At 35.7% G+C, this 11764-nt stretch overlaps 1 protein-coding gene across 1 annotated transcript; it reads left to right on the top strand.

Moving 5' to 3' along the window:
• Positions 1-183: 183 nt before the first annotated feature.
• ankrd6a (ankyrin repeat domain 6a) lies at positions 184-11428 on the top strand. Its single transcript, XM_084392442.1, has 15 exons — positions 184-254; positions 2843-2956; positions 3187-3285; positions 3496-3594; positions 4338-4440; positions 4559-4653; positions 5012-5110; positions 5313-5390; positions 6520-6624; positions 6837-6962; positions 7248-7409; positions 7481-7633; positions 8358-8471; positions 8568-8880; positions 10150-11428. The coding sequence occupies exons 2-15, from the start codon at positions 2954-2956 to the stop codon at positions 10695-10697; spliced, it is 2097 nt and encodes a 698-aa protein (XP_084248568.1). The 5' UTR covers positions 184-254; positions 2843-2953; the 3' UTR covers positions 10698-11428.
• Positions 11429-11764: the final 336 nt, after the last annotated feature.

Here is an 11764-nt window from a genome sequence, read left to right as displayed (position 1 = left end):
ACCTCTTGAAAGCTCGCTGTCATAGCCTCACATGATTTCTGCTTCTGTACTACCGCCACAAAGCCAGCAGACTGCAGCTGATGTTGGGAATTTCCTCTGGGACAGCAGCCGGGTGGGTGAGTGTGGTTAGCTGGTGTAGTACAGATGTTTAGTGTGTTTAGCACTGCTGTAAGTATATGAACTCTGGCCTATCTGCTTTCTCAGACACTGCTGTGGAACCAGTCCTGCTCTGACCCAACGGAAACTCTAAAAAGGTAATTTATTCATTTTATTATGACTGTTTAGTCATCTTTGATTACCTTTTTTAGTTAGTTTTAGTTCTTATGTTGATTATTCAATCTACTCAAAGGGTTTTCAACTGGTTAATGGTTGAAAAAAAAAGTATTATATTATAATATATTATCTGAGTTTCATAGATGTGTGTGGTCATTCGTCATCAATCTTTATTTGAAACATTGTAATGCCTACAATATGTAAACATAAGCTAAACTATTTCATAACTATATTGCACTGATATACTATACATGGTGGAACGTATAGAAATAATTTATTAAACACATAGATATTTAATGTATATAATATGCTGTTGTTGCTTACAGTGACAGCCAGTTAATGAGAGATTTCAACAGACTTTTGAATGTGCTATATTTAGTTTTGCTCTTAGCAGAGTGGGGTTCAATTTAAGCTTTGAGGTCAGTTGATCATTATATAGCCTACAAGATCAGCTTAGAAATGATCCAAAGGGATCGGGCTATAAGCAGAAAGGCTGGAACTGCAATGACAGGAGCTGTACATCTGTTCTGATTTAAATTACCATATAAAATAGACTACGCTTATACTGAAAGAACCACAATATATGCTGAAGCATTACGTGATTCACATAGATTTTACCTGAAGCAGAATTCAAATGTTCCTTGGATGTGTAAGTTGCCAAAGGAAATTCTTTGAGCAGAGTTAATTATTTTATGATACAGTACCTAATACTGATCCACCCTATACCCTGCAAACACTTTTAATCTTTGTGTTATCTTAATATGTATAATTTCCCTGTGGACGGAGTAATGCAATATTCATGAAACAGTGAGTACGGCCTTGAAAACAACAAAAACTGCATGAGCAAAGCACACGAATCCAGAATTGCTGTATTGCGTTCAACCCACTTTAAACTCCCAGATGTTGCTTTTACATACTTCATGATGACTTCAAAGGAGATACATAGTAGAATGTCATTAATAGAGAAGTGCTGTGTTGAGAGCTAAGATCTGTGAGATGTTGAGAGACACTGACATCTCTGTCTCCTTGACATCCAGACTTATCTGTTTGTTTTATGTGAGTGCATACCTCCTTCAGACACCTGCTTTAAGTGATTTTATTTGACAAATATTAAAGTATATGTTAATGCATAAGTCTCAATATGATATATCCAAGTAGAAACAGTACTGACTGCGAGATGCACAAAATGTTAGTGGGGATCGATTGTGCTCAAGAAGTAGGTAGAGACTTCTGTCAGTATGCATGTGGGTAAAGAGTATTAAAAGTGTACTATAAAAGTGATGTATTAATTAAATTTGTGAGCTATACTTCCAATTTGAACAACTTAAGACCAACCTGATAACCTAAATAATTGTAATATTTAAGAACAAAGCTTGTTTCAGTGCAGTGTGATTCAAAATTCATGAGCTAGCCTAAAAGAGTTTATGAGTGCGAGTGCCATTGCATTCATTAACTTCATGAACTGTTAAGCAGCATGCAACAGTTGTATATATATTTTAGTATATATATATATATGACTAAAAGAGACAGCAGAGCTCGTCTCCATCTGTCCTACTGCTCCAGCTGCTCCAGACTAAAATCTTGCTCTTCTTTTTCTTTTCACAGCACATTTGGTCCAGGCTTTTAATGTGTCCTTTGTTCAATGCATATTTTAAGCTGTTTTCACCAGAAAATCTCTCTAATGCTGTAATGTTACTGTGTGCAATCCAGATCTCTTTTCAGTGAGAGAATGAGATCATCACATGCTCTTTTCTGAGAGATACTTATTGAGGCATGGGACAAAAATGTGCCATTTTCCATGTGCCAATGTGCCATATTAATATTTAGTATGCCTATTAATTAATATTTTAATACATATGTTAGTATTTATTCATATTTTGAATTTGCTTTTATTTTTACATTTTCCCGTTGTCATTTTAAGTATAGTACTTATACTCATTTCAGTTTAACTTCAAGTTTTTCCATCTAAAATCTATATTAAAGTTTTATTTCAGTTAATGAAAATGATTTTTAATAGTTTTAGTTAACAATAACAACAAAATATCATCAAGCAATCAGATATTTATAAATAAATATGACATTTATATTTATAAAGTTCTAATATCAAAGTCAACCTTCTGATGAATAGTTTGTCAAAGGTTTCATTTGCTGATTATTTATTATAAATATTTTCCATGACATCATTATCCTACTGTGTTGATGAACTTAAATACAGATAGGAAAATTTTGCGGGGGAAAAAAAACAATTCTTGTTTTGTCCCAATTTAACTAAAAAAGAGGAGCATATTGGCACACGCATAATGTCCGGACACAGACCTGAAATCAAAACAAGAGCTTAAATCATAGAGTTTCATGTTTATCCAGAAATATTCCCTCTTGCCCATGTGCAAAACCTAAAGGAAAGACTACAATGAATCCCTCTCTGTTCCTGTGCAAGGGATTACCCATGTGACTGTTTTAATGTCAGTAAAGACAGCTGGTCGTACACTCTCAATCCTGCGTGCGGGATTGTGGCACATCTGCGTATGATTTCTTTTCACGTGAGCATGCGTGACTTTGTTTTCCACAGGACGTTTGCAGTCCAGCTCACCTGATCTCACTTAACGGTCCCACGGAGGCAGAGCTCACTCTTCAGGGGGGCGGTCAGCGGTTACCAAGGCGGCCTGGAAGATGTAAACTCATGGTCTATCTCTTTTGCTTCTCTTTTTGTGTCTGTGTCAACCATTATTCCCTTGAGCGAATGATAAGACTTGCTTAAGCCCATCTTCTTAAGATTCGTTTTTTTGCTAAGGCCACAATTTGCAGTCTTCTAGCAAAGTTTGAATGGGCCTCTGGTGTCCTTTAAGCAGATGGGATATACGGTCGGCCACACAAATGTTAACCACAATAAGTGTGTGTTTTTCTTTTTTCTAGGGTCATCAAACAGCCCTGCACCGGGCAGCTGTTGTGGGAAACCGTGACGCCATCTCTGCCCTCATCCATGGAGGCTGTGCACTTGATCTTCAAGACAAGGTCTGTTCATTTACAATCGAAAAATTGTTGCATTATGAATATCAGAACTATGGCATGCTGTTCTAAATGATACATAAATCTTGCTAGCTGTAAATTAACCTGTCAGATCTATGTAAAAATCCAAACTGTGCTGGAGTCGCTTTAACCTACACGAAAAACGATTTATTTGTGGTAAAATCCGTGCTATAGAATCAGATTTTCTTTCATCAGGAAGGAAACACTGCTTTGCATGAGGTATCATGGCATGGCTTCAGTGCATGTGTAAAGCTACTGGTCAAAGCTGGGGCCGATGTCCAAGTGAAGAACAAAGTAAGTAGAATTCACGTGCATTATTTTCCTTTTACCTTAGGATTAAACCAGATTTTCTATTAAAAAGGGTCATTTTTCTTGAGCGTCTTTAAAAATCCCAAGGAATATTTTGAAAAGCTGAAATGTCTTTCCTGTGTTTATGTATTTTCATTTGAAACAGGAAGTTGAAAAATTTAAAAAGCCAGTTTTATTGGTTTTTTATTTAGACAACAAAAGGAACGGTTACACTTTATTTTAAGGTTATGTAGTTATTGTACATACTCAAATAAGTACTGAGTAATATTAATTAACTACATGTACTTACTATAGAGTTACGGATAGGGTTAGGGTTTGGTTTAGGGTTAGTTACTACTATAGTTATTACTATAGTAAGTACATGTACTGTAGTAACATGTAACTATGCCACCAAAATAAAGGGAACTATGTTCCCAAAGAATCTTCTGCTAACATACTTGTAACATAACAAAAGACATATACGTTTAAAGGGACATTCTCATTCTACAAAGTGTTTCAGAATACAGAAAACAAAAATGTGCCCCTGTCTATTTTCCAGGAAAATAATTTTATAATGCATAAGTTTACTGTAGATCAACTGAAAGCAAACAGATATGATCTAACCATATAAAAAAACTCAACATTTTGAACACCGGAGATGTTCTGTTAAACTCTGAATTTTGATTAATGTTCATTATGCAGTCTACTTCTATGCAATGATTTATTTTGTATTACTATTTTATTTTAAGGCAGGAAACACTCCTCTACATCTAGCCTGTCAGAATGGACATTCCCAGAGTGCTCAAATGCTACTGCTTGGTGGAGCTATGCCTGACAGCAAGAACAATGCATGTGCACTCTTTTAAAATCATAAAAACATTTTTTTACGATTATATATAAATTGCAATGTGAAAGTAAACATTTTTTTAAACTGAATAAGAAGAGGAATAATTTCTTTCCTTCCAGGCAGGTGACACGTGTTTACACATTTCTGCACGCTACAATCACTTGGCCATGATTAAGATCCTCTTGGGTTCTTTCTGCTCTATGGCTGAGAAAAACCAGGTCAGATCCTCATTCTGATTGTTTTGGATCCAGCACAAATGTGGTTCATTTGTTATGTCCTAGTTTCGAAATAATTTTTTCTATTAAGTTAATTGCCAATTATTCTATAAGCTGTCAAAACATAACAAAACTACATAATGATTTATGGATGATGTATTATATTGTACTTCAACAAACCATAAGAAATTGGCACACGGTGAAAAATTCAGAGACAAATTAACAAACAATGAAATGGTCTTTGTCTGTTTTAAACTCTAAGATTGTGGTTTAGATTACAGCAGTTTTCTCCTGTTAATTCCATATACGATTACAGATGTTTTTGGTCATAATCTTTAGGGAAAAACAACATATTTTTCAGATAGGAGACACTGCGCTCCATGTCGCTGCTTCTCTAAATCACAAGAAAGCTGTGAATCTGTTACTAGAAGCAGGAGCTGACACAAACATCAGAAACAATGTAAGTCATGTAATCTCATGATATGCCTCGATATTGTAGGGTCATTATTAAAGTTAGTTACAATAGGGGTGTTTGGGGCTGAATAATTCTACAGCTTATCTATCAATATTTTGCCCTTGACCATGGCATTTAGCCGACTGTAAATTGCTTTGGATGACAGAATCTGTTGATCTGTTGAAAATGTCAACTTATCTATCAACAGACAGGCCACACTGCTCTTGATAAAGCCCAAGACCATAACAACCGAGATTTGGCTATTCTTCTTGCAAAATCCAGCCAGGTAAGCAATGTTATTTACATGTAAAGATTTTCCATTTAGAACTAGTTCATTGTCCCATCAGACATACTCATTTTAGCGAAGCGTTACATGAACACTTGATTCGCACCTGAATAAATCAGCGCTATTGAACAAATCCATTTATTGAATGATTCAATGACTCATAAAGGCAGTCTCTTGATTCATTTTTGAACAAATCATGTTGACTAATGATTCAGATGACTCACTCATAAACACAGTCACGCGCCGCCACCTAAGGTGCGTTCACACCATGTCGTAATTCCCTTAATTATGAGATTTCAACTTGTAAAAAGCGTTCACGTCCTCATAGAGCTTGTTACTACAATTTGTAAGCTGGGAATTTTGAGTTAGTTTTGAGAACTATTGAGTTAGTTCTCTGTCAGTTATTGTTTGTAGTTTTGACTCAATTTCTCCTACGTGTTCTCCTATTTTCATTAACTGAGGGCTTAAATACACAAGGCAAACAAAAGCGCTAACAAGATAATTAATGAGACCACAGGTGAACGGGATGATTAATCAAACAAACTGGGTCAAATGACAGACACAGAACCAAAACACATACACGTAACAGATTAAGGGGCTGTTTACACGACACCGTTTTCAACTACAAATGTAAAACTTTTTATGCATTTTGGCCATTCATTTACACGACAACGGCGTTTTGGGTGCCTGAAAACGCAAACTTTTGAAAACGGGTTTCAAAGTGCACGTTTTTGAAATCGGTCTCCGTGTAAACAACAAAAACGTGAATCTCTGAGGTTGATGACGTCATGCACATGCGTATTACGTGTTCAGTCTATAGTGTTTCATCGCCATCTAATGGCCTGACAGCAGAATACAGCGTTTTTAGTTGTTTTCCGTGTGAATGGGGATCGTTTTGGCAATGCAATGGTGTCGTCTGTACACGGAAAACTCAAAGGAATCATTTTTATTTAGTCAGAATACACGCTTACTTTTGAATGGCCATCAATGGAAAAAGACGCTTTGTGCCTTCAAATGGTGTAGTTACTCCATCTACCAGCAGGAGCTAACTGAACTATCTTAAACCATCCAAACATCAACCTTATTCTACCAATAGCTTCTCTAACTCAAATTACGTCTCCCTGTTCAGGTCCAGAGGTTTGCTCGTGGAAAGACAGTGAGAAAAAGAAGAGATGTGTTGCGGGCCCAGAGGAGAACTCAGTCCCTCCCCAGAGATCAAACGTCCCGAGAGAAGGTGGAACATTCAGATTAGATTCACCCATCTAGAATGACATCTGCCCTGCCGCAGATTAATCATTTTGTAATTATGATTGGGGTCTAGGGGCCAGTGAAAAGAAAATGTCACTTGACTTACTAAGCTTCCATAACTCTAGAAGAGATCAGGAGGTCATGTGATTGTTTCGCCTAAAAATCCCTCTCACGCTGAGCACTGCCATCATTGTGCAGGACTGTACAGAAGTGGCTGAAGACACGAACAACAGTGATCAAGTATTTCACAGGATACAACCTGACCGGAAAACAGCAACTCTAAGCCCCAGCACGAGGAGAAAGATCAGGAGTCCAAGAAGGAAGGTAGTGATATATAAAATTCATATCATTAGTAATTACGGTAACACCTATTATAATATTGAATACTATAATATGTAAGGGATGATGTAAAGTAATAATAAAGAAAATGATAAAACGGGTTTATTTTGCAATAATGCTGACATGCTGATTATACATTTTGTGCATTAGATGGCTTACTAACTTAATAAATAAACATGAAATATTGATTTAAGTTATCTGTTATTTTAATATTAATAAAATGAATCTCAATAATTCTAATAATAAATATTTGTTTATCTATTAAAAAAGTTGGAACATGTGTCCCGGAGAGAGTATCAGCTCCATGAGGGAGGATCTCCATCCCAGAGAGTGAAACACAGCAGCCCCAGCTCTCAGGAAGAAGATCAAACTCCGGGAAAAGCCTATCAGCTTTATACACTGTACAGAGACAGAGATGGACAGATAAAGCAGGTAAACTCTACATTAGTGCTATAGTGCAGTGTTTGTTTTAAACCTCTTAACCAGTGACTGTGTGCAAACAGGCTCCTGCAAGTGACTGTCATTGTAAGCCCCTGATTAAAACGCTGGAGAAAAAGCTGAAAGCCACAAAGATGGAGATGAGGTCAGAAATTCACACCGTCCAAGAGGAGATGAACTGCAGACTCGGCAGAATAGAGCAAAAACACAAGCATCAGGTTCGTCTTTTACATTATCCTTTGTAACTCACCTGCTATCTTTTGGTAAGATTGTTTTTTTGAGGTTTTACTCACCAAAGCTATATTTATTTAATCCAAAAATACAGTAAAAACTGTAATATTGTGAAATATTAAAACTGTTTTTTTATTCTTACATATTTTTAAATGTAATTTATTCCTGTGATGGCAAAGCTGAATTTTCAGCATCGTTGCTCCAGTCTTCAGTGTCACATGATCCTTCAGAAATCATTCTAATATGATGATTTGGTGCTCAAGAAACATTTCTTATTAATATCAATGTTTTTGTGGAAACTGTGATTCTTTGATGAATAGAAAGTTCAAAAGAACAGCAGTTATTTGAAATAAAAATCATCATTATAAATTATAATGTCTTTACTGTTACATTTGATCAATTTAATGCATCCCTGCTGAATAGAAGTATGAATGTCTTTAAAAAGAAAAATCTTACTGATACCAAACTTTTGAACAGTAGTGTAAAAAAAAAAAACTTGGAATTGTTTGAAATTGATTAAAAAAATTAGATTAATATAAGTAGTACCATTTCACATCTAGGATTTAGGAAGACTTGATCAGTTTTGGTGCATGGTTCTTTATTGTAGGTTTCTTTGTTATCCCTTATGGATAAAATAAATTGGAAAAACACTTCTGAAACCAATGCCACTGAAAACATGAGTATTAGAGACTCATATCTCTTCCTGTTCAGATTAAAGTGTTTGAGAATCTCACGCAGGAGCGTGTGTCAGCCGAGAGGATGGAGTGTCATTATCGAATCAATCAGAGGGCCACACTGGAACGCATGGAGGGCGAGAGAAAACAGGTACATCCGCTCTAGAGAAGAGATGCAAGACCACACCATCGCATCAGTCTAGACATGATTAATCAAGCTGATGTTGCTCTGTTTTTCTCTTTCAAGCAGGCAGCCGCTACCAACGCTGTAAAAAGCTGGTGCATGTCTAAGATTCAGGATCTTGAGGTGCGAATGCCTGCGGACACACAGTACTACAAACTCCTGCGCTCTCCGTCGGCGGATCACTCTCTGGTGGACTCGGACCCCGAGGGTCTCCCGCTGCTGTCACTCGTCTCTGAGGAGAGCTCCAGCTCACTGGCCACCTACGTCAATGTGTTACCCAGCCCAGGACCAGCTCCTAACACCGATGTGAAAAGTCTGGAGTTTGGGGACGCACTTGGGAGGAGATACTTTGAGATGAAGCTGAATGGTTCTTCAGGTTTAAAAACAATGCTTTGGAAAAAAGCATTTTATTTTATTTTATCAGTATCATTATCTCCAGTAAAACATCTAAACATCCTTGAAACAAGTTGTACATTGACCTATGAATTGCATTGTATATATTAAGATATTAAGATCATATGAAAGAATTTTTTTTTAACATTTTTTTTAATTGTGTGTATATATATATATATAGTGCTGGAGAAAAAAAGTTTAAAGTTTTTATACATTTTTAGCTTAATAAAGTTTGGAAACATTACTATTTTTTTGTTTTTGAAAGAAGTCTCTTATGCTCATCAAGCCTGCATTTATTTAATCAAAAATACAGGAATAACAGTTATATTGTAAAATATTATTAAAATTAAAAAGAGTGGTTTTCTATTTTAATATACTTTAAAATATGATTTATTTCCGTGATCCAAAGCTGAATTTTCAGCATCATTATTCCAGTCTTCAGTGTCACATGATCCTTTGATACTCAGCTATTATCAATGTTGGAAACAGTTGTGCTGCTTAATATTTTTTTAGAACCTGTGATACTTTTTTCAAGATTCATTGATGAATAAAAAGAACAGCATTTCTAACAATATAAGTCTTTACTATCACTTTTTATCGATTTAACACATCCTTGCTGAATAAAAGTATTAATTTCTTTCAAAAAAAGAAAGGAGAAAAAATGACTGACCCCAAACTTTTGAACGTTAGTGTATACAAAAGATTTCTATTTTAAATAAATTATGTTCTTTTTTTTTTTACTTTTTAATCATCAAAAAATCCTGACAAATGTAATTCAGGTTATAAAAAAAATATCAAGCAGCACATTGATAATAAATCAGCATATTAGAATGATTTCTGAAGGATAATGTGACACTGAAGACTGTAATGGCTCATGAAAATTCAGCATCGCATCACAAAAATAAATTATATTTTACAGTATATTAAAATAGAAAACCCTTATTTTAAATTGTAATAATATTTCACAATAGTACTGTTTTTTTTCTGCAGTTTTGATCAAATAAGAGACTTCTTTCAAAAACATTAAAAATAGAAGGAAAAATTAGAGGGATTGGTGACATCAGCCGAAGTTGTTTTTGATGAAAATAAGCATTAAGCATTAAACGTTAAATGTAATATTTTCAGTGTTTTGTAATATGGTGTACTCTAAAGTAAGATATTTAAAATAAGATGTTTAAATTAGCCAAATTTATTAAGAGCCCAAATAAATTAATACTTTTTTTGACTAAAATATCTTTCCATGTTCACACAGATGATTATCTTAACCTGACAGCTCCTTCCATGGTCAAACACAAACCTCTTTCACGGAAGCTGGCGACTGCTGACCCCAAGTGGCATCGAGCAGAACTGCAGGAGGTTGAGGTCTCAGAGTCCAGGTCAGACAAGGGGGATGCCAGCAGCAGCCTGTCCACATCCAGCAAGCGATTCAACGACAGCGACACAGAAGCAGCGCTCGGCCCGGCCTGGAAACACGGCAGGCACCTGAAGGATAGGATCAAAGCACATCACGCTCAAACCCAGCAGCACGGCACCATGAAGACCCTGGAGGTGTTTTCCCAGCGGCCCGCGGAGGCCAGCTTCACCCAAGAGCGGGCAAACTTGCACGCCATGGAGGTGACGCAGCGTTTCTTTGAGACGGTCTCCACGCAGCTGGAGCGCTGGTATGAGAGGAAGATCCTGGAAGCGCAGAAGGTGTCGGAACAGAAAGCTCTGCAGGATAGAGCCAGTCTTATGGAGAAGATCATCACCCTGGAGGAAGAGCTACAGAGGCTTCGCACTAACACTAAAACCAACTCTTGACACGTACGGTACAATGCCCACATGCCTGGATTCCTCTTAATATGAAAGCCGTGGCAATATAAACAAGATTGGAGCTTTGTAAACTGTAGCAGAGTAAACTTCAAAGTAGAATTGTACAGTAAAAAAACAGGGATGCTAAACTCTTTTAAATGTATAGGACTCCTTTTTCATTTGTCCTTTTTCATTAATACATGTACTTACTATAGTAATAACAGTAAATTATGCATAATACATTTTATAATTATAAAATAATTACAAGTAACTAACCCTAAACAAAACCCTAACTGTAACTATAGATTAAGTAGATGTAGTTCATTAATATTACTCAGTACTTATTTGAGTGCATCTAATAAGGTGTATATAGTGTAACCTAAAATTCTTTCATCGTTTACTCACTATCTTTCAAACAGGGTTGATAAAGATTTAGAATTGAAAAATTGGCTTCCTTTCATTGAATGTGAATTGGATAGGCCACATCCCACAGGAAGTTCACATGTAATGCATTCTGGGAAACCAAATGTTCCTCTCTGGAGAAATATAGAAAGTGTATACAAATTTATATAGCTGGCATTTCATAATTTAGTTTTCTATACAATGAAAGGTCTGGTCTATCCAAAAAAAATACATAGGTAAAAACATATAATATAACAATATAAATAATATAAGTATTAAATATTGAGCTCTAAATCAGCATATTAGAATGATTTCTGAAGGATCATGTGACACTAAAGACTGGAGTAATGATGCTGAAAATTCAGCTTTACCATCACAGTAACAAATTATTATTATCTATTTATTAATTACATTTAAAATATAGAAAAGTTATTTTAAATCATAATAATACTTAACAATATTACTGTTTGTACTGTATTTCTGAAAATGCAGCCTGGATGACCATAAAATAGCCTACTTTTTTCCGCATAAATTTACCGACCCTAAACAGTAGTGTGTGTGTGTGTGTGTGTGTGTGTGTGTGTGTAATATATATATATTTATTATACTGCACCACATCAGGGTGCGTAAAAAGGACAGAATTTTCACATTTGTATTACTACATATTACATATT

Source organism: Rutilus rutilus (genome assembly GCF_951802725.1).
Source record: "Rutilus rutilus genome assembly, chromosome: 21".
NCBI lineage: Eukaryota > Metazoa > Chordata > Actinopteri > Cypriniformes > Leuciscidae > Rutilus > Rutilus rutilus.
Note: the sequence above shows the minus strand (reverse complement) of the source record. Positions and strands in the feature narration are given on the sequence as shown.

Coding starts and splice junctions, on each gene's coding strand:
- ankrd6a (XM_084392442.1), top strand. Junction 4,441..4,558: donor TGACAGCAAGAACAATGCAT/GTGCACTCTTTT, acceptor CCTTCCAGGCAG/GTGACACGTGTTTACACATT. Junction 8,881..10,149: donor GAAGCTGAATGGTTCTTCAG/GTTTAAAAACAA, acceptor ATGTTCACACAG/ATGATTATCTTAACCTGACA.